This window comes from Rutidosis leptorrhynchoides, chromosome 2 (assembly GCF_046630445.1).
Source record: "Rutidosis leptorrhynchoides isolate AG116_Rl617_1_P2 chromosome 2, CSIRO_AGI_Rlap_v1, whole genome shotgun sequence".
Lineage (NCBI taxonomy): Eukaryota > Viridiplantae > Streptophyta > Magnoliopsida > Asterales > Asteraceae > Rutidosis > Rutidosis leptorrhynchoides.
The window spans coordinates 313,076,740-313,101,517 of NC_092334.1; the positions used below are offsets into that span (position 1 = coordinate 313,076,740).

At 36.3% G+C, this 24,778-nt stretch overlaps 1 protein-coding gene across 1 annotated transcript in view; it reads right to left on the bottom strand.

Annotated features, from left to right (window-relative positions):
• The window catches only part of LOC139888766 (two-pore potassium channel 1-like), a 41,700-nt gene extending 17,166 nt beyond the window's left edge, over positions 1-24,534 (bottom strand). Inside the window, exons 1-2 of the mRNA XM_071871754.1 lie at positions 23,693-24,534; positions 23,457-23,608 (exon numbers count right to left, since the gene is read on the bottom strand). Coding sequence (XP_071727855.1) covers positions 23,457-23,608; positions 23,693-24,534 — 994 coding nt within the window. The remainder of the gene's footprint in view (positions 1-23,456; positions 23,609-23,692) is intronic.
• Positions 24,535-24,778: the final 244 nt, after the last annotated feature.

Consider the following 24,778-nt stretch of genomic DNA (forward strand, 5'->3'; position numbering starts at 1 on the left):
AACTAGAACTTATAGAATTTATGAAGAACACTTAGAACTTGAAGATAGAACTTGAGAGAGATCAATTAGATGAAAAAATTGAAGAATTAAAGTGTTTGTAGGTGTTTTTGGTCATTGGTATATGGATTAGATATAAAGGATGTGTAATTTTGTTTACATGTAAATAAGTCATGAATGATTACTAATATTTTTGAAATTTTATGAGATATTTCATGCTAGTTGCGAAATGATGGTTCCCACATGTGTTAGGTGACTCACATGGACTGCTAATATCTGATCATTGGAGTGTATATACCAATAGTACATACATCTAAAAGCTGTGTATTGTACGAGTACGAATACGGGTGCATACGAGTAGAATTGTTGATGAAACTGAACGAGGATGTAATTGTAAGCATTTTTGTTAAGTAGAAGTATTTTGATAAGTGTCTTGAAGTCTTTCAAAAGTGTATGAATACATATTAAAACACTACATGTATATACATTTTAACTGAGTTGTTAAGTCATCGTTAGTCGTTACATGTAAATGTTGTTTTGAAACCTTTAGGTTAACGATCTTGTTAAATGTTGTTAACCCATTGTTTATTATATCTAAAGAGATGTTAAATTATTACATTATCATGATATTATGATATATTAATATATCTTAGTATGATATATATACAGTTAAATGTTGTTACAACGATAATCGTTACATATATGTCTCGTTTCGAAATCATTAAGTTAGTAGTCTTGTTTTTACATATGTAGTTCATTGTTAATACACTTAATGACATGTTTACTTATCATTTATCATGATTAAACATAGTGTATCAATATCTTAATATGATTCATATGTATTTAGTAAGACGTTGTTATAACGATATTCGTTATATATATCGTTTCGAGTTTCTTAATTCAATAAACTCAATTTTATGTATATAACTCATTGTTAAAATACCTAATGAGATACTTACTTATCATAATATCATGTTAACTATATATATAATCATATATATGTCATCATATAGTTTTTACAAGTTTTAACGTTCGTGAATCACCGGTCAACTTGGGTGGTCAATTGTCTATATGAAACCTATTTAAATTAATCAAGTCTTAACAAGTTTGATTGCTTAACATGTTGGAAACACTTAATCATGTAAATAACAATTTCATTTAATATATATAAACATGGAAAAGTTCGGGTCACTACAAATTCCACGCAATGAAACTCCCGAACAAGCTCTTCAATGAATGATAGCCACCGCCGTAGATGCGGCCATGGCCGGTCACTCTTCCAACAACAATAACAACAACCACAACAACAACAACAACAACAACAATGGAGCCGGTAATTCCAACGAGCGATGCTCCTACAAAGCTTTCATGGGGTGCAAACCTCACACTTTCGATGGGACCGGAGGACCGGTTACTCTTACTCGATGGTTTGAGCAAACGGAAGCCGTTTTTAGCATAAGCGGTTGCCGGGACCAAGACAAGGTCAAATACTTCACCCACACTTTTTCCGGTATCGCTCTCAAGTGGTGGAACACGTATGTACAATCGGTGGGTATTGATGAAGCCCACGCTCTCTCTTGGACCGATTTAAAAGAAAAGATGATCACCGAATACTTTCCCCTCGAAGAGACTCGAAGGCTCGAAAGCGAGCTAAGAGGTCTGAAAGCGGTCGGCAACGACCTCAACGCTTATAATCAACGGTTTACTGAGCTAGCTCTAATGTGTCCAAACCTTGTAAATCCCGAGCCTCTACAAGTTGAACTTTACATGGATGGCCTTCCTAAGAGCATCAAACATGGGGTAATGTCATCCAAACCCGCTAACCTACAAGAAGCTTTGAAGATGGCCCGCCAATTGATAGAAACGGTGGACGAAATCGTAGTACCAGCACTAAAGGCCAAGGATAAATTGGGTGGCAAAAAAAGAAAGTGGGGAGCCCCTCAATCAAGCAACAACAACAACTTTACCAAGAAGCCTTTCACCTCCGACGGCAAGAAGGGTTATGCCGGAAACCTACCTCTTTGCAACAAATGCCACAAGCATCACTTTGGTGAATGTGGTAAGCTAATTTGCCACCGGTGCCAAGGAAGTGGCCATAAAGCCAACGATTGTAAAAGTGCCGCCCCCGTCGCTCGAAAGGGGCCAAATGCACCAAAGACGGTCACTTGTTATGAATGTGGCCAAATGAGTCATTATAGAAATGCATGCCCAAAGAAGAAAGATAACCCCAATACGCGGGGCCGAGCTTTCAACATTAACACCGAGGAAGCCCGAGATGACAATGAACTAGTCACGGGTACGTTTCTTCTCAATATTTCTTATGTCTCTTGCTTATTCGATTTGGGTGCCGATAAGAGTTTTGTGTCCAAGACTTTGTCTCATTCTTTAAGCACTCCACCACTCCCACTAGATACTACTTATACCATTGAAGTGGCCAACGGGAAACTATTGAGTGCCGACAAATTTTATCGGGGGTGTACGTTAAACTTAATGGGTAAAGAGTTTGAAATTGACTTGATACCTATAGAACTAGGGAGCTTCGATGTAATCATTGGTATGGATTGGTTAGCCAAAACGAAATCTCACATCCTTTGTGATCTTAAAGCAATTCAAATTCCTATCGAGAATGGTGAACCCTTGATTGTCTATGGCGATAAGAGTTGCACCGGACTCAACCTCGTCTCGTGCCTTAAAGTTGAAAAATACCTTCGTAAAGGTTGTTTCGCGATTCTAGCCCATGTTAAGAAAGTTGAGACCGATGAGAAGCATATCGATGATGTGCCAATTGTTAGTGACTTTTTCGATGTTTTTCCCGACGAATTGCCGGGTCTTCCACCTCATCGACCTGTAGAATTCCAAATTGATCTTATTCCGGGAGCCGCACCCGTAGGACGTGCACCGTATAGACTTGCTCCATCCGAAATGCAAGAATTGCAAAGTCAAATCCAAGAACTACTTGACCGTGGTTTTATCTAACCTAGCCATTCACCATGGGGTGCTCCGATTTTATTCGTTAAGAAGAAAGATGGATCCCTACGAATGTGCATCGACTATCGTGAACTAAACAAATTGAAGGTTAAGAGCCGATATCCTCTTCCGCGCATCGACGACCTCTTTGATCAATTGACGGTTAAGGGTCATGTGTATATTCAAAAATCAATCTCCGCTCGGGTTATCATCAATTAAGGGTTAAGGGGGAAGATGTCTCCAAATCCGCTTTCCGGAATCGCTATGGTAGTTACGAATTCCTTATCATGCCATTTGGTCTAACTAATGCACTGGCGGTGTTCATGGACCTTATGAACCGCGTGTGCAAACCGTATCTCGACAAATTCGTTATTGTATTCATCGACGACATTGTGGTCTATTCTAAAAGCGAAGAGGAACATGAACAACATCTCCGACTCGTGCTCGAACTCCTTAGACAAGAACGACTCTATGCCAAATTTTCCAAGTGTGAATTTTGGTTGAAGGAGGTTCAACTTCTCGGTCACGTCGTAAGCGACCAAGGTATTAAGGTCGATCCCGCAAAAATCGAAGCCATTAGCAAATGGGAAACTCCTACTACTTCTACTCACATTCGTCAATTCTTAGGCCTCGCCGGGTACTATCGTAGATTCATTGAAAATTTCTCTTTGGTTGCTCGTCCTCTAACCGCGTTAACTCATAAAGGAAGGAAATTCATTTGGTCAACCGAACAAGAGTCTGCGTTTCAAATCTTGAAGAAAAAGTTAACCACCACTCCTATCTTATCTCTCCCCGAGGGCAATGATGATTTCGTTGTATATTGCGATGCTTCGAAACATGGTTTTGGATGTATTTTGATGCAACGAAAGAAGTTTATTGCTTATGCTTCCTGACAATTGAAAATTCATGAACGGAACTACACGACACATGATCTCGAACTCGGAGCTGTTGTCTTTGCACTTAAAATGTGGAGACACTATCTTTATTGAACCAAGAGTACTATCTTCCCCGATCACAAAAGCCTTCAACACATCTTCGACCAAAAACAACTAAACATGAGACATCGATGGTGGATTGAAACTTTGAACGATTACGATTGTGAGCTTCGTTCCCATCCCGGGAAGGCAAATGTAGTAGCCGATGCCTTAAGTCGAAAAGAAAGAGTGGTGCCTCTTTGTGTCCGAGCTTTAAACATCATCATCCACACCAATCTCCATAATCAAATTCGTGGAGCCCAAGACGAGGCTCTCAAGGATGAAAACATCTCTCTCGAACGCTTGAACGTCCTCACCTCTCGATTCGAAGTTAAGGAGACCAGACTCCGATATTTCGCCGGAAGAATTTGGGTGCCTAGTTATGGGGACTTGCGAAGCCTTATTTTAGACGAAGCCCATAAGTCAAGGTATTCGATTCACCCCGGTGCCAATAAGATGTACCATGACCTTAAGGAACAATATTGGTGGCCGAACATAAAAAGGGACGTTGCTACTTATGTTGGAAAGTGCCTAACTTGCTCCAAAGTCAAAGCCGAACACCAAAGACCGTCCGGGCTACTTCAACAACCCGAAATCCCACAATGGAAATGGGAGAGAATAATGATGGATTTTATCACAATACTACCAAGAACGGCGAGCGGTTATTGAAATGTCCCGTTCTTATTGATTAAAAACGTTCCATATTAATTGATTTTGTTGGAGGTTTTGACCTCTATATGAGACGTTTTTCAAAGACTGCATTCATTTTAAAACAAACCATAACCTTTATTTCATCAATAAAGGTTTAAAAAGCTTTACGTGGATTATCAAATAATGATAATCTAAAATATCCTGTTTACACACGACCATTACATAATGGTTTACAATACAAATATGTTACAACAAAATAAGTTTCTTGAATGCAGTTTTTACACAATATCATACAAGCATGGACTCCAAATCTCGTCCTTATTTAAGTATGCGACAGTGGAAGCTCTTAATAATCACCTGAGAATAAACATGCTTAAAACGTCAACAAAAATGTTGGTGAGTTATAGGTTTAACCTATATATATCAAATCATAATAATAGACCACAAGATTTCATATTTCAATACACATCCCATACATAGAGATAAAAATCATTCATATGGTGAACACCTGGTAACCGACATTAACAAGATACATATATAAGAATATCCCCTTCATTCCGGGACACCCTTCGGATATGATATAAATTTCGAAGTACTAAAGCATCCGGTACTTTGGATGGGGTTTGTTAGGCCCAATAGATCTATCTTTAGGATTCTCGTCAATTAGGGTGTCTGTTCCCTAATTCTTAGATTACCAGACTTAATAAAAAGGGGCATATTCGATTTCGATAATTCAACCATAGAATGTAGTTTCACGTACTTGTGTCTATTTTGTAAATCATTTAGAAAACCTGCATGTATTCTCATCTCAAAAATATTAGATTTTAAAAGTGGGACTATAACTCACTTTCACAGATTTTTACTTCGTCGGGAAGTAAGACTTGGCCACTGGTTGATTCACGAACCTATAACAATATATACATATATATCAAAGTATGTTCAAAATATATTTACAACACTTTTAATATATTTTGATGTTTTAAGTTTATTAAGTCAGATGTCCTCGTTAGTAACCTACAACTAGTTGTCCACAGTTAGATGTACATAAATAAATCGATAAATATTATCTTGAATCAATCCACGACCCAGTGTATACGTATCTCAGTATTGATCACAACTCAAACTATATATATTTTGGAATCAACCTCAACCCTGTATAGCTAACTCCAACATTCACATATAGAGTGTCTATGGTTGTTCCGAAATATATATAGATGTGTCGACATGATAGGTCGAAACATTGTATACGTGTCTATGGTATCTCAAGATTACATAATATACAATACAAGTTGATAAAGTTATGGTTGGAATAGATTTGTTACCAATTTTCACGTAGCTAAAATGAGAAAAATTATCCAATCTTGTTTTACCCATAACTTCTTCATTTTAAATCCGTTTTGAGTGAATCAAATTGCTATGGTTTCATATTGAACTCTATTTTATGAATCTAAACAGAAAAGTATAGGTTTATAGTCGGAAAAATAAGTTACAAGTCGTTTTTGTAAAGGTAGTCATTTCAGTCGAAAGAACGACGTCTAGATGACCATTTTAGAAAACATACTTCCACTTTGAGTTTAACCATAATTTTTGGATATAGTTTCATGTTCATAATAAAAATCATTTTCTCAGAATAACAACTTTTAAATCAAAGTTTATCATAGTTTTTAATTAACTAACCCAAAATAGCCCGCGGTGTTACTACGACGGCGTAAATCCGGTTTTACGGTGTTTTTCGTGTTTCCAGGTTTTAAATCATTAAGTTAGCATATCATATAGATATAGAACATGTGTTTAGTTGATTTTAAAAGTAAAGTTAGAAGGATTAAATTTTGTTTGCGAACAAGTTTAGAATTAACTAAACTATGTTCTAGTGATTACAAGTTTAAACCTTCGAATAAGATAGCTTTATATATATGAATCGAATGATGTTATGAACATCATTACTACCTTAAGTTCCTTGGATAAACCTACTGGAAAATAGAAAAATGGATCTAGCTTCAACGGATCCTTGGATGGCTCGAAGTTCTTGAAGCAGAATCATGACACGAAAACAAGTTCAAGTAAGATCATCACTTGAAATAAGATTGTTATAGTTATAGAAATTGAACCAAAGTTTGAATATGATTATTACCTTGTATTAGAATGATAACCTACTGTAAGAAACAAAGATTTCTTGAGGTTGGATGATCACCTTACAAGATTGGAAGTGAGCTAGCAAACTTGAAAGTATTCTTGATTTTATGTAACTAGAACTTGTAGAATATATGAAGAACACTTAGAACTTAAAGATAGAACTTGAGAGAGATCAATTAGATGAAGAAAATTGAAGAATGAAAGTTTTTGTAGGTGTTTTTGGTCGTTGGTGTATGGATTAGATATAAAGGATATGTAATTTTGTTTTCATGTAAATAAGTCATGAATGATTACTCATATTTTTGTAATTTTATGAGATATTTCATGCTAGTTGCCAAATGATGGTTCCCACATGTGTTAGGTGACTCACATGGGCTGCTAAGAGCTGATCATTGGAGTGTATATACCAATAGTACATACATCTAAAAGCTGTGTATTGTACGAGTACGAATACGGGTGCATACGAGTAGAATTGTTGATGAAACTGAACGAGGATGTAATTGTAAGCAGTTTTGTTAAGTAGAAGTATTTTGATAAGTGTATTGAAGTCTTTCTAAAGTGTATAAATACATATTAAAACACTACATGTATATTCATTTTAACTGAGTCGTTAAGTCATTGTTAGTCGTTACATGTAAGTGTTGTTTTGAAACCTTTAGGTTAACGATCTTGTTAAATGTTGTTAACCCAATGTTTATAATATCAAATGAGATTTTAAATTATTATATTATCATTATATTATCATGTATGAATATCTCTTAATATGATATATATACATTAAATGTCTTTACAACGATAATCGTTACATATATGTCTCGTTTAAAAATCATTAAGTTAGTAGTCTTGTTTTTACATATGTAGTTCATTGTTAATATACTTAATGATATGTTTACTTATCATAGTATCATGTTAACTATATATATATCCATATATATGTCATCATATAGTTTTTACAAGTTTTAACGTTCGTGAATCACCGGTCAACTTGGGTGGTCAATTGTCTATATGAAACATATTTCAATTAATCAAGTCTTAACAAGTTTGATTGCTTAACATGTTGGAAACATTTAATCATGTAAATATCAATCTCAATTAATATATATAAACATGGAAAAGTTCGGGTCACTACAGTTATGATACTATTTGGGTTATTGTAGACCGTCTCACCAAATCCGCCCACTTCCTAGCCATGAAGGAAACCGACAAAATGGAGAAACTTGCACAACTCTACATTAAAGAGATCGTAGCCCCTCATGGTGTACCAATATCGATTATTTCCGACCGAGATGGCCGTTTTGTTTCTACATTTTGGCGTACTTTATAAGAAGAGTTGGGAACACGATTAGACATGAGCACCGCATACCATCCGCAAACCGACGGGCAAAGTGAACGCACAATTCAAACCTTGGAAGACATGCTACGAGCTTGTGTTATCGATTTCGGAAAAGCTTGGGACAAGCACTTGCCTCTCGCCGAATTCTCCTACAACAATAGTTATCACGTGAGTATTAACGCCGCACCATTCGAAGCGTTATATGGCCGCAAATGTCGCTCTCCTCTTTGTTGGGCCGAAGTAGGCGACACACAAATCACCGGATTCGAGCTCATTCATGAAACAACCGAGAAGATCGTTCAAATCCGAGATAGTTTTAGGACTGCCTGTAGTCGTCAAAAGAGCTATACCGACACTAGACGCAACGACCTCGAATTCCAAGTCGGTGACCGCGTAATGTTAAAAGTCGCACCTTGGAAAGGTGTAATCTGTTTCGGGAAACGCGTGAAGTTAAATCCGCGGTATATTGGTCCTTTCGAAATCTTGGAGCGTGTTGGAACCGTTGCTTATCGTTTAGATCTTCCGCCTCAAATGAGCTCCGTTCATCCTACTTTCCATGTATCAAATTTGAAGAAGTGTCTCGCCGAACCCGAACTCGTCATCCCTCTCGAGGAGCTTAATATTGACGACAAACTTCATTTTGTGGAAGAACCTGTTGAAATTGTGGATCACTCCGTCAAAACGCTAAAACAGAGCCAAATTCCGATTGTCAAGGTCCTTTGGAACGCCAAAAGAGGACCCGAGTTTACTTGGGAAATACAAGCTCAAATGCAAAGGAAATACCCTCAATTATTCGTAGATTTGGAAACGCAAGATCCCGAGGAAGAAACAACGACCACTACGCCTACTTTAATTTCGGAACGAAATTTCTTTAAGGAGTAGGTAATGTAACATCCCACCTTTTTTCCTTTACCTTCCGTTTAATTATTTTAAAGTCTGTTATATAATTATAACATCTTCCGTCAATACGCGTTTTTAAAATATTTCGTTTAGGTAATTCACGCACCCGCTTTTAAACTTGAGGGACTAAAGTTATCAAGTGGGCAAACTCTTGACTAGGTCAACTAGTCAACCATGCCTTCTCCTCCATTCATTCTCCTCTTTTCTATCTTTTGATACTTCAATTTTTCTCTCAACCTTCAAACAAAGAATCATCATCTAAATCCGATCTAGCAAGTGTTTTACAAATCAAATTACATATTTGGAATCCTTGCATCTTCCTCTTCAATTCCTTTCCATACCTATTTCATCTAGTTTGGGTAACTTTCTAAAATCACTAGATTCTTTGTTCTTGATGTTTTTAACTTATAAAAGTGTTAATTAGTGTCTATGGCTCAAGTCTAACATGAATATATGATTTATATGCTTGTTCTTGTTATTTTGATGTAACTAGCTTAAACTTGAAATGGGTGTGCTTGATCTTGAGATTTAGTTGCCTAAATGTTGTTAGATGTTAAAAGTGCATGTATTAAATGTGTTACTAGCACCACTAGCTTCAATTTAGTATGTAGGTTGACATGGAATAGCTTCATAAACATAATTGTTAAATTTGTGATTTTGAGTTAGGGTTTGATAGAAGTAAAATGAACTTTTGATGCATTGAATGCTTTGCAATGTTGTTTGTAAGTGTTTAGTTGTATTGTATGCGTAATTACCTACGAAACGGCGTATCATATGTGTGCATTTAATTCTCGAATCATCAAAGTGCATTTATGAACTTGAAAGCATTTATGGTGAACATTTAATGAACTTTCAATTTGGATTTGATTATTATAAATGATGATTTTTGATTGATGAAATTTTTTTTGTTGTGTTCCTTGTCAAATTACCTTTTCAACGATATAAGATACGTGTCTTGAATGTTTACGGTTCGTTAATTATGTTTGAATGAAATTTGGTTTGGGACTTAGACTTTTGAAACGAGCCAGGCACCAGCTTTAGTTGATTGCCGCGGCGCGGCCATCCTATGTCGCGGCGCGACATAAGCCATGTTCAGCGGATGTTCACCTTGGCACTTTTACGAAAAATTCTAACTATGCTACGCACCTCCGATTACCATGTAACTTGTTCTAACATGCTTATATATGATTAAAAACCTCGGAAAAATAGTTCGAGACCAGACCCGAACATGTTGACTTTTTCATTGACTTTGACTTGACCAAAGTTGACTTTTATTCAAACGTAATCGATGCTTTGTTTAAACCATTCTAGTCTTCTTGTATACTTGATTCTTGCATGAAACTTGACAACTTGACTCACATGCTATATTAATCGAGTCGTAACGAGCCATAGGACTAATTGAACACTTTGACCGACCGTGTTTACCGATATTGATACAACCGAATTGTTTAGGTCGAGACTAGCATTCGTTTCTCGCACACGGTTACTTGTGAAGTACATTTATATTCATGCACTCAAGGTGAGATCATAGTCTCAATTTTACTCTTTTTAACTTACATTTGGGATGAGAAAACATAAACGTTTCATTTTACAAAGTGAACACAAGTACGAAAACAAACATTCTACATACGAGTTAGAACAAAATCCTCAATTCGATTATCATTAGTTACACTTGCCGGGTGTAAGCGAGAACTTATGTTGTATGGCCATATGGGTTTGACAAACCCTCATTCGGACGGTTCGCTACCGTTATTCGGATGAAATATATTTTCGAGAAACAGTGTATGTTCTAACACTATTGCGATGGGGTTCGTGGAAAGTTAAGCCTTGATAATTGGGTGCTCGTGATAACAAATTTTAGAATGGTTTACTATTATTTCAACGTTATAAATCTTGTGGTTCATTTGTACTTACTCACTTACTTACTTAAACCTACGATTTCACCAACGTTTTTCGTTGACAGATTTCTATGTTTTCTCAGGTCCTTGAACGTTTTGTGATACATGCTTTCGCTCACTATTTTTGATATTTGCTTGGATGTCGAGTATACATGCATACATGGAGCATCTTTTGACTTACTTTTAAATTGTGTCGCATAGGTTTCATTTGTACGTTAAACATTGTAATGTAACTAGTCGTTGAACTACTTTTGTAAACTTGAAACATCTTTACATTTGAAATGAATGCGACATATTTTGGTCAAACGTCATTTTAAAGACTTATGACCACGTAACGGGACCTAAGTAGACGGCGCCGTCAATGGCGATTTTGTCGGGTCGCTACACGACCCGCCCAAATAGACACATAGTGAAAATGTTCACCATTTGCACTCACATCGCCACACTTAGGCGTAAATCAATTGACCATGGCCTTAATTCACCGAAGTGTACCTCATTTGATCATTAAGTTCATGCTAGTGCATTTTTAACCCAAAACCCATTTTGACCTAATAATAGGTCAAACACTAAACTTGCAAGTATTACACCCAAAATCACTAGTTAATCAAGTTTATTAGTGGACTTAACCAACAGTTCATAATACTATCAATTTCATCAACCAACTCAAAATCACCATTATTGGGTTTCTTAGACTTTCAGCCAACCCATAAACCCTCAATCTTGTACAATCTAGGGCTTAAACACTTGCAAGTCTCAATTTTGAGCACTAAGCACAATTAATTCATAAAACTCGGTTTAAAGACTTACCACAACACTTAAAGAGGTGTTAGAAGGTAGAAACACGAAAGATTAAGCTCGATCTAGCAAAACCCACTTGAAAAGCTTCACAAAACACCTTTCTCTCTCTAACCTTCTCTTTCTACTTGAAGGAGATGAAAATAAGGTTGGTGGATGAGTGTAAATGAGAAATGGATAGGCCTTAGTTAGTTTTTTGGCCTCAAACTCGGCCCTAAGGTGAAAAGATCAAAATACTCATCCTTAAAATTAAAGAAAACGAAATGCGCGTTTCTTCAGTCACAAAATCCAACAGCTTGTATTATAATGGGGAAATTTACATTATGTACAATATAGTTTCGGGTCTTACAATTTAATTAAAAAAAAATTAGACACAAAGTATACAATTGAATAATCGAAGGCAAAATAAGAAAAATGTAACGATATAATACCTGTTTATAGAATCGGATCTATACAATGATAGTACGTAACAACAATGATAGTACTTTGATTGGGACAATTCAAACGACTTTGAACCATTTAATTAAAAACCTTAATATCAAATTATTTGGGGCGTAAGAATTTACAAACACTAATCCAAATTAATCAGAATACTGAAGATTGATAATATAATTACAAACCCTCTTCCAAAATAATTCGAAAACAAAATTTTTTATTATAATAATGACAAACCCTAATACTAATACAATCGAATAAGGAAGATTTTACAAACCCTAATCCAAAGGATTCGAATAAGGAAGATTTTTAAGGGTTGAGCGGTGTTCGATTCTTTCGAAATTTATATATTTAACAGGAAGATTTAACAGTCGATTTTAAGTTTGATTCTAATTGAAGATGATAATAATTGCATATATTTGAGAGACATGTTTTTAAATATTTTCATTCAATATTGCAGAGGTTTTTTAAATAAATATTTGAATTGTCATAGTTACCATAAAATATGTGTATTGCGATAACCCCTAAAAAATTCGCGACCCCCCCGATACACGTCGTTCAACTTCTGGATATTGCGTATTTTTGAGCACTAATGTGATATCTTGGTCTGCCAAACGTCAACCAACAATGAAGGTTGTGTCTGAATCCTGTTGGCTAAGGAACTTACTTCTCGAGCTTCATTGTCCGATTACTAAAGCCACAATTGTTTTTTGTAATAATGTGAGTGCTATATATTTATCCGGCAATCCAGTTCATCATTAGCGTACAAAACAAATTGAAATGGATTCGTCCAGGGAAATGTGGCTCGTGGTAAAATTCGAGTTTTGCATATCCCTACTAGCTTTCAGCTAGCCGATATTTTACCAAAGGATTACCTTGGGTATTATTCGAAGATTTCTGAAACAGTTCAAGCATACGGCCTCCTCCCGCTCAAACCGAGGTGCTATATTAGATGAGATCGAGTTATATATGTATTGTATATTACTCGTATCATTTATTTAGCAAAATCGTTTCCATACAATATATCAAGTTTGTTAGGATATTATCTAGGATTACAGCGGTTTGTAAAGTGTATATATACACACCTTTTTATGAATGAAAGCATCGACAGAATTATCTCCAAACTTACAAATTTTTTATTCATTTAAATAAATATAAGGCAGTCTCTAACCAGTCGATAAATGGAAAAATTAGGGACGGCAGTTTTTTATATTTGAGATTTCATCGAGTTTACGAGCATACTTGCACACATTTAAGTATCAAAATGTTTTAAAATATATATATTATCGAAGTTAACATCTACATATCAAAATAGTATACGTTTATCGAATATATACCATCAAAATAGTGTTTAATATATAACTTTCATAGTCAATATTAGTAAATTAATATATATGCATAACGGTAAGTTTGTTTGCATTTATATAGTTTTTTAGTATTCTTAACATGTTTGTTCGCTAATATAAATCTATGTAGGAATAGTATCTAATCATTTTCGTGTACAGAAATATTGGCGATGATCTGTGGAGTATGTGTTATCATCAAATAGTTATAATTGACTATTTGGAATTTTAGTGTGGTCAATATTAATTTTAAACACTTGTAATTATTGGGAAATTACGGTCTCACTAATTCCCACCACCCAGCCCAACAATAATAGTAAAGAAATAAGAACAATAACGTGGAAACTCCAAAACAGGAGAAAAACCACCGGCCCCCAAAGAGAGAAATACACTATATCACAAATTGTTACAATGATATAGACGACTCTCTTAAGCCAACTACACTCTTCAAAATATTTAACTAATACAACTCTCAAACAATGGTAAGAAAGAAAGAAATAATCAAATACTTAAAGTGTATTGATTGGTGCAAATTGGAATGAAGACTTAGCCCTCCTTTTATAACCAAGTCACCTACCTCCAACTTTCTCCTCCCACCTATGTGGGATAACATCCTTCACAAAGTAACCATATCAATTTTTCTATCAAAAAATAAAACCAACAAATCTCCACCTTTTTGATAGAAAAAGATAACCATACTTTAACATTATAAGGATAACCGATATAGATGCTTCCTCGACGACAACTTCAAGATCCTCATCTTCATGCCGATGACATTATCTCCCAAGAGACAAAACTTGCATATTTACCGAACATTGTCTAAACCGACAATCATTGTCATCACAGACAATCATAACTCTTAACAAGAATTATCATACTCCACCATAAAGAGTATAGCACTTAGAATATCGCATTCCAAGCATTTCACCTCGGCATATGTTGTATAACCAGCTGAACAGTTATGGTGCAACTTCCTGTTTGGCTTTCCCTGGAAGTTTCATCAGCTACAACATCAGTTTCCACCACACACCTTGCATCAACGCCAAACCAATACCCATGTACAATTTGTGGAACCGCTAACGAACATCCCTTTCCACGGTGGCGCGGACACACCATGAGGATGACGTAACTTCAGAGGAATTCGTCACTCTCCGTAACAACGGAGACAATGTTAGCGTCTTTGGAGCCATTTGTCGGATTAGCTCCACCGGGACAATTAACCCTTACATGTCCAGTCTTCCCGCACTTCCAGCATGTCAGATTCTTTCTAGAGTTTCTCTTCTGCCTATCCGAACACAACACTATCGTATCTCCTGATGACGAGACCCCGTTACCTTCCAGTCTTTTCTCCTCGGATAGGAGCTTGCTAGTAACGTCTTCAAACTTCAGAGTTTTCTTCCCATACATCAAAATAGGTTTCATGTGTTCATAAGACGATGATAAAGATAATATCAACCTCAAAGCTTTATCTTCATCATCCGTTTTAACTCCAATAGCCTCCAGTTCTGAAACAATACTGTTAAGAATACTTAGATGATCTGAAATCTTTGAACCCCCATCCATACGCAGAGTATGAAATTGTTCTTTAAGACACAACCGATTTGAGATGCCCTTGCCCTGGTACAACTGCTCTAGTTTAACCCAAAGCTCCTTTGCCGTTGATAACCCGTGCACATTTGCAAGCACGTTCTTTGCAAGACACAAACGAATCGCACTTGCCGCCCTCAAATCCATATCATCCCATTCTTCTTCATCGAACTTCTTGCTAGAATCACTGCCAGAAACAAGGGTGGGTTTACCCTTCAAAACCTTGTGTAAACCAGACTGAATCAACACATCCTTGACTTGAACCTGCCATAAGCCAAAATTGATCCTCCCATCAAATTTCTCAACATCAAACCTCATTGGACTGAACTTCGACATCGTATCTGTATCCTATAAACAACACTTTCTCTGATTTTGCTCACGTTTCGAATAGCCAAAAGATGTAGCAGGTAGCCAGGACCCTTTAAATCGGAAATCCACAACTAGGCCACTAACAAATCCAACTATTACTACGAATCAGAAAAAATATTGTCTAACCAGATACCCTATACGATCAATAGAACTCGTTTCTGATGTGGACGATCCACTCACGTGGCAACCACAGAGCATACTCCGACTCCTATAACCGAGACCCCCGTCAAACCTGACGCTCTGATACCAGTTGTTGGGAAATTACGGTCTCACTAATTCCCACCACCCAGCCCAACAATAATAGTAAAGAAATAAGAACAATACACAACACAAGATTTAACGTGGAAACTCCAAAACAGGAGAAAAACCACCGGCACCCAAAGAGAGAAATACACTATATCACAAATTGTTACAATGATATAGACGACTCTCTTAAGCCAACTACACTCTCCAAAATATTTAACTAATACAACTCTCAAACAAGGGTAAGAAAGAAAGAAATAATCAAATACTTAAAGTGTATTGATTGGTGCAAATTGGAATGAAGACTTAGCCCTCCTTTTATAACCAAGTCACCTACCTCCAACTTTCTCCTCCCACCTATGTGGGATAACATCCTTCACAAAGTAACCATATCAATTTTTCTATCAAAAAATAAAACCAACAGTAATTTACACTTTTATTTGTTTTAAAATTATTGTCCATATTTGATTTGATATTTAAAATTTTTCTTTTACAATTATGACTTTTAAAAAATTTCGTTTGTGTTATATAATATTCGATGAAAGTTATACCAACGAAAACACACTTTAAAACAAATTTATTCACATAATTTGCATCAAATACAATATATCACAGATTATAATATTTAAAGTCATCTTTTACTAGTAGAGATATTAACCTTCAATAATATAGTAGGCAACAACCGTGGATCCACCCTTGAGAAGCTGGGGTCGAATGCCTTCACTAATTTAATTTTGAAAAGGAAGAAACTTTTTTGGATCCGTCATTCTTAAGGCAACTTAAATACTCCCCCCGTCCAAAAATTTTCACATTTGACTTTCAAAGTCTTCTTTTGTTTGTGTTATATAATATTCGATAAAAGATATACCAACGAAAACACACTTTAAAATTAATTCATTCACATAATTTTCATCAAATACTATATAGCACAGATTAAAATATTTAAAGTCAACTATTACTAGTAGATATATTAACCTTCAATAATATAGTAGGCAACAACCGTGGATCCACCCTTGAGTAGCTGGGATTGAATGTCTTCACTAATTTAATTTTAGAAAGAAGGAAGTAACTTTTTTGGATCCGTCATTTTTAACGCAATTTAAATACTCCCTCCGTCTATAAGTGTTCACATTTGACTTTCAAAGTTTTCTTTTGTTAACTTTGACCGTAAATATCTTTATTTGTATTATATATAAAATTTATATGAATAAATTGGGTGTTTTAAATGCTATTTGTTTATATAATATTTATCAAATATTATTTAACACAAATAAAAATATTTACAATCAATACTGATAAAAAAGAATTTGAAAGTCAAATGTTCACATTTAAAGTGGGTCGGAAGGAGTATTTTTTTATTTTTATTTTTTAGCCACTTGCACACTTTTAACGTAAATAAATGCAACTAGCTTAGTCTAACAGGTTGGAGAAGTTATTATTTACACATTAACAAAGAACTCCAAATGCATTCGAGAATCACAAAAGTGTGGATATTTCAATCTATTAAACACTTAAACTCCACCAAAGAAAACAAAAATTCCCATTGAAACATCCCAGGTCAAATACCTAATAATCCCACAATCACTGAAAAGCCACACAAAAAAATAAAAAATAAAAAATACTACACAAATCTAAAACTTCTTTACCATCCTTCATTTATAAAGCCAATATCTACACACCTATGGTAAAAATTCTTGGTTGCAGCACTCAAGAACACCTTATAAATATACATACACCACTTTATGGACAAAACTATCATCAATGAGTAGTATTAGCAATAACTTTTACTTGTTACCATTTATGATCGTAATCACAATGGTTGCTTTTGGTGAGTCAAGAAACATGGTTCCATCCAGGTTGAGTATTGTGTCCAATAATGATCATCATAAACCCATTTCAACATTTGAGTTCATGACAGTATTGTTAGAAATAGGAGGTTATGTATATTATTTGTGGAAGAGAGGATTGATGATTTAGAAGTTTGATTGATCTTGAAGGCTTTGTTTATTACTTGATTTGCTTATTGAAGTGCTTTGTTGCTTGATTACAAATGAGGGGTGAAGCCCTCTATTTATACTACTCAATGGAGTAGTCTAGATCACTCCATTATCTACTACTATCTAGATATTTCCTAGTATTTCTAGACCTAGATATTTTACAAGATTATTCTACACACATTCTACACACTTTCACTACTACATATTACAAGAAGCTTCTACATAATGGGCTATAATCTTGATCCAAAATATTTGTATACTTGCAAGCCCAAATCTAAAACACATAGCCCAAAATCAAGTTTAGTTTCCAACAGCCCCCCTTAAACTTGATTTCGTCACTCCGAGCATATTCCGTAATCTCTGAAATGTCTCGTGTTTTAGGGGCTTTGTGAAAATATCAGCAACTTGGTCAAGTGACTTCGCGTACTTTATCTGCACCTCTTTATTTGTAACACACTCCCTTATGTAATGGTATTTTGTATCGATGTGTTTGCTTCGATCATGGAAGACTGGATTCTTTGCTAGAGCAATCGCAGACTTGTTATCCACATATATCTCTGTAGGTTCCTTTTGAAAAAACTTAAGCTCATTTAGTAACTTCCTGAGCCATATTGCATGACAGGTGCACGATGTTGCTGCAACAAACTCGGCTTCACACGTTGACAGAGTCACAATGGGTTGCTTCTTCGAGCTCCATGTGAACGCCGTATCTCCCATATAGAACACGAAACCACTCGTACTTTTACGATCATCTTTGTCTCCAGCCCAATCACTATCACTGTATCCAACTAGCTTGAAGTGATTAGAAGGCGAATAAAACAGGCCATAGTCAATCGTACCTTTGATGTAGCGAAGTATCCTCTTGGCCGCCTTCAAGTGATTTATTGTAGGTGCTTCCATATATCGACTTACTAGTCCAACTCCGTAGAGAATATCTAGCCTCGTGCAGGTTAGGTACCTCAGACTTCCAACCAAACTCTTGTATTGTGTTGGGTCCACCAAGTATCCTTCATCATCTTTTGACAATTTGAGATTGCAATCCACCGGTGTGTTCATTGACTTGCAGTCATTCATCTTAAACTTCTTGAGCACCTCATTCGCATAACCTTCTTGGGATATGAATATTCCTTCTTTCTTTTGTTTTACCTCGATCCTAAGATAGTAAGCCATAAGTCCAATGTCAGTCATCTCGAACTCCCGAACCATTGCTTTCTTGAACTCATCAAACATTTTGGGATTACTGCCAGTGAATATCAAGTCATCCACATATAGGCACACAATCATAACATCTCCTTCCTTGCTTACTTTGGTATAGAGAGCATGCTCATGGGGGCATTTTGTAAAGTCATTCTGCTGGAAATACTTGTCTATTCTGCTATTCCATGCCCGAGGCGCTTGCTTCAACCCGTATAATGCCTTTTTCAATTTTAGCACCTTATTCTCTTGGCCTTTCACGATGTATCCCAAAGGTTGTTCTATATAGACTTCTTCTTCTAAATGGCCATTAAGGAACGCGGATTTGACATCCATTTGATATATCTTCCAATTATGTTGAGCCGCAAGTGAGATTATCAATCTTATAGTTTCTAGACGAGCGACGGGAGCAAATACCTCGTCATAGTCTATGCCGGCTCGTTGACTATATCCCTTCGCCACTAACCTTGCCTTGTATCTTTCAACTTCACCTTTGGAATTCTTCTTGGCCTTGTACACCCACTTTACACCAATAGCCTTATGTCCCTTTGGTAGTGTGGCAAGATCCCACGTATTATTCTTCTCAATTGCTTGAATCTCTTCGTCCATAGCACATTTCCACTTTTGGCTTTTTGTTGCGTCTTCATAGCTTATTGGCTCACAATCGACAAGAAGGCAGAACAATGATAGATCCTCCATAGGCTGTGTTACCTCGTACAACTCCTCAATGCTCCTTGTGTGATGTTGTAGCCTACTTGATTCTCCTCCTGATGTTGGTGTCAATTCATTAGGTGTAGTGGTTGGAGTATGTGGAGAGTGCGGAGATGGTGTACCAGAAGGTTCTTGAACTTCTAGATATTCTTCGTTCTTTGCAGTACTCTCGAATGGATAAGGGAGAAAGTCGTAGTTCTCCTCTTCGGGAACATTCCAATCCCATGTTGCTTCTTCATCGAACACCACATCTCGACTTGAGATTACTTTACCAGTATTGGGATTGTATAACTTGTAACCCTTCGAACTTGAGTCATAGCCCACGAATATGAGTTTCTCTCTTTTATCATCGAGCTTCGTCCTCTTTTGATCTGGCACATGAGCATATGCCACACTTCCGAACACTCGAAGGTGTGAGATGCCAGGCTTCCTTCCACTCCAAGCTTCAATGGGCGTTTTGTTCTTGACACTTCTAGTGGGCGAGCGATTTGATAGATAGATCGCACAGTCCACTGCCTCAGCCCAAAACTCCTTAGGCATCCTTTTGCTCTTTAACATACTCCGGGCCATATCAAGAATGGTCCTATTTTTTCTTTCCGCAACACCATTTTGTTGAGGTGAATACGGAAGAGTTAGAGGACGTCGTAACCCATTGTTGTCGCAAAATTTCTTGAATTCCTTGGATGTGAACTCTCCTCCACGATCAGATCTCAACGCCTTTATGGTGAGACCACTTTGATTCTCCACAAATGCTTTAAACTTCTTGAACATTCCAAAAGCTTCCGACTTCTCTTTTAGAAAATAGACCCATGTCTTTCGACTAAAATCATCAATGAATAGAATAATATATCTATTTTTACCAAAAGACGGTGGGCTGATGGGTCCACACACATCCGTGTGAATAAGTTCTAGAGGTTTCTTCGCTCTACTAGAAGCTTCTGTTGGAAAACTGTTTCGGAAGTGCTTTCCTAGAAGGCATCCCTCACATATTTGATCCGGATGATTAATTGGAGGCAAACCCTTCACCATTCCTTTACTTGATAATAATTTTAACCCTCCAAAATTTAAGTGCCCGTATCTCATGTGCCAAAGCCAAGAATTATCTTTGAAACATGCTTTTAAACATCTTGGAATGTCATGTTGAATATTTAGCATGAACATCCTATTCGTTGACATTGGCACCTTAGCAATCAAACCTCCTTTTTGGTCTCTTAAAGAAAGAGTACGATTTATCATGTGAATATCATAGCCTTTCTCTAAGAGTTGTCCAATACTCAGTATATTCGTCTTCATATTAGGCACATAATACACGTTAGAGATAAATTGATGCCTTCCATTTTTCAAGCGGATGAGAATCTTACCTTTGCCTTTAACCGGGACTTTAGAGGAATCTCCGAAGGTGATATTTCCACTAATTACCTCGTCTAACTCCACAAACATGTTTTTGTCACCGCACATATGGTTGCTTGCACCCGTGTCGAGATACCACAAATTTGATTCTCCGTTATCTTCACCTTTGCATGCTAGTAACAAAGTGTTTTCCACGGCTTCAGTATCTTCTTGTGCAAAATTTGCTCTTTCTTGCACGTAATTGTTTGACTTCTCGCATTCCGAAGCATAGTGGCCAAATTTATGACAATTATAGCATTTAGTTTGAGAATTGTCATACCTTGGCCTTCTACTTGTGTAGCCTCTCCCGCGACCTCTTGTCGGGTGAAAATTTTGACTTCTTTCTTCATTTCTGTAAGAACTATAACCTCCACGTTTGATATATCCTTGTCCTCTTCCTCGGCCACGTACTTGACCACGACCTCGTTGACTCGTTTGATGAGTATTTTCACTGCTCTCTTCCTTGAAAGACAGTTTTGCTTGTAAAGCTTGCTCCAATGGCTCCTTATTATTCTTATTGAACCTCTCTTCATGGGCTTGTAGTGAACCCATGAGTTCATCGATAGTCATTGATTCTAGATCTTTAGATTCTTCGATGGCTACGACTATATAGTCGAATTTCGAATCTAATGATCTAAGAATCTTCTCAATGACTCTTACATCACTTAGAGTTTCACCATTCCTCTTTAATTGATTGACAATCGCCAAGACTCTTGTAAAATAATCGGAAATTGATTCTGAGTCTTTCTTATTTAAGGATTCGAACTCACCTCGTAGTGTTTGTAGTCAAACCTTTTTCACCTTTTCAACTCCCTTGTGAGAATTCTCCAAGATCTCCCATGCTTTCTTGGCGGTGGTTGCACTTGCAATTTTCTCAAAAGCTCCATCATCTACACTTTGTTGGATGATGGAAAGAGCCTTTTGATCGTTCGTCTTCATTAATTTTTTCTCCTTGCCGAGAGGACCATTTTCTGCAGGTTCCTCATAGCCTTCCTCCACAATCTCCCATAAGTCTTGTCCACCTAGGAAGGTCTTCATTTGGATGCTCCATCGATCATAATTATCCTTTGTGAGGCGAGGAAATGTGATGACATTATTGGCCATCATCTTGTCGAACCAAGCTCTGATACCAATTTGTTAGAAATAGGAGGTTATGTATATTATTTGTGGAAGAGAGGATTGATGATTTAGAAGTTTGATTGATCTTGAAGGCTTTGTTTATTACTTGATTTGCTTATTGAAGTGCTTTGTTGCTTGATTACAAATGAGGGGTGAAGCCATCTATTTATACTACTCAATGGAGTAGTCTAGATCACTCCATTATCTACTACTATCTAGATATTTCCTAGTATTTCTAGACCTAGATATTTTACAAGATTATTCTACACACATTCTACACACTTTCACTACTACATATTACAAGAAGCTTCTACATAATGGGCTATAATCTTGATCCAAAATATTTGTATACTTGCAAGCCCAAATCTAAAACACATAGCCCAAAATCAAGTTTAGTTTCCAACAAGTATCACCAGTACGAAATGGTCATCGAGTTCATGATCATGAGTTGGACCGTTTCACAGAGAAAGTTGAAGCTTACGAGGAAACTTCAACTGGTCCAAGCCAAAAGGGTAGAGGACACAAGTGAAGGTGTAAATAGATAGTTTATTTTTATTCCGATAATGAGTTTATTGTAACCTTCTATATGCTACTTGTTGGTAATTTCAGTGTTATAAACAATCATTTTGGTAATCGGGATTTACTAAAAGCAAATGGTTATCGTATTATACTCAATGGCGAGTTAGGAAAGTGCGAAGTGAACGCTCCTTCAAAATAACTCGATAATTATATGGAAATTGTGTCATTAAACTAGTTCAATTGCAACTAATATTCTAAATGCATGAATGGAAAATTGTATTTTCTCGTTAAAAGTTTACATCTTTTCATTGAAAGGTTGTGTGATTTAATTGCACATTTTCACTTCCTATATATATGAGAATTAGAATTTGCTTTCATGATAACGTAACATAAATATATGCATTCTCGCATACACTATGGATTTGTATCTTCTTTCATGGACGCAAACTCGTTCTTGTCTTATCCCAATTTGAATTTCGCACGTGACTTGTGGGGTCGCAATACTTAATTGGAAAAGTAAATACACGATTCAAAACCAATCGGATTATCAATATAACCCCTATTTTCTAACACTACTATAATTTATTAGTGTTTATTAACTGAAAACTATTGGCATAAATGCTTATAAGTTTTAGGTTCATGAATATATACAAGTTTTTGTACTATATTATATGCATCTATATGTGTCTCTGCCAATTATATGATATGTAACTAATAGGACAGTGAATCTAGTGTGTCATTTACCAATTGCAAAATTAAACACGCAGAACTCTTTACAAATAATTCATCAAGAAAAATACACTAACACCATTAAACTTTGGGGGGCCAGGGCCCTCTCATGCCCCTTAAGAGTTCCACCCCTGCTTGTATATGCGAAAACACATAAAGAAAAACATACTAACGATAGAGGCGTCTGCTAGCTGATAGATCATTTGATGTCAATGTTCCCGAGTTATCAACATCTAGATGCTTGAATTCTTCTATCACATTCATGATTAGTTTATCGCTTACTAACCCCATCTCTTTCAGCTTATATACAACGTATTCCGCAGGGCTGCAAAACAAATTATATATTCATGTTTGTTAACAATCTAACTGGAATTAGTTAAGTAGTTATAATGTCGAAAAAGGCTATTACCTGACGCTATCATCGTTGTCAAGATCAGCGTTCTCAATATCTTGAATCGTTAGTTTCCTATGAAGTACCCAATCCACAAGCTGTCTTTGTTTACTATCAGTCCATAACTCTACCAAGTAGACAAATAATTGTGCCAACGCAATCGTACTAGTTAAAATCCACACAACCGCAAATATTCGTCCTCTTACGCTAGAAAAGCTTTTATCACCATAACCCAACGTCGTAATAGTAGCACAAACACAATAATAAGCATCTATGAGACTCATGTCTTCAACCACAATTAAGACAACTGTTCCAAGTATTACTTGGAATACAATAAACGTAAGAACCATAAAAAATTTGTACTTAAGTCTTAATGCTTCTGCTGTCTCATTGTGAATTTGATTAGGACCATATGTTTCACGATCTTGTATAGCTTGAACAAACATGACAACCTCTTTATCGACTATATAATCTGCTGCTTTACTAAGAGCACAACCACCAAGACCCATGCCTATAAACACGTAAATGCAAGCCAAAATCTTTGAAAATTTCGTGCTTGGGACTAGATCACCATACCCTACTGTTGTCATTGTTACGACACAAAAGTACATAGAATCTAGGATTCCATTTGTTTTCTTGCCGCTCATTTTGTCACGAACAAGAAAAAAACAAATGGTGCCACAACCTAGGTAAGCGGCCAAAATCAACGCGACTTGTGTCAAATTTAGGTGGATTCCTGGGATTTCAGGTTCACGATCACTTTCTTGTTGTCGTTGAGTCGCCTTTTTCGAGGAACCACGTTTACCTTTATGTTTCCTTCGTTTAAGTATTGCATCCGTTAAACCAGCTTCTTCACCCATTATCAAGATATACTTCTAAAATGTGAAGATGTTATAATACCGCATATTCATACAACAATGAAGGAATTGGGATTGAACGGAAAAAAGCAATGATCATATGGTTGTGGTAGGCATAACGGACGATATCTTCTTAGTCTTCCTTCAAACGCAACCTTTTCAACGTAAAATTGTCTTTCTTGGTAATAAAATAAAAGGAAAAAGTCCTCCAATGTGCAAAACTGCCTAATTCTGTATCTCTATAGGA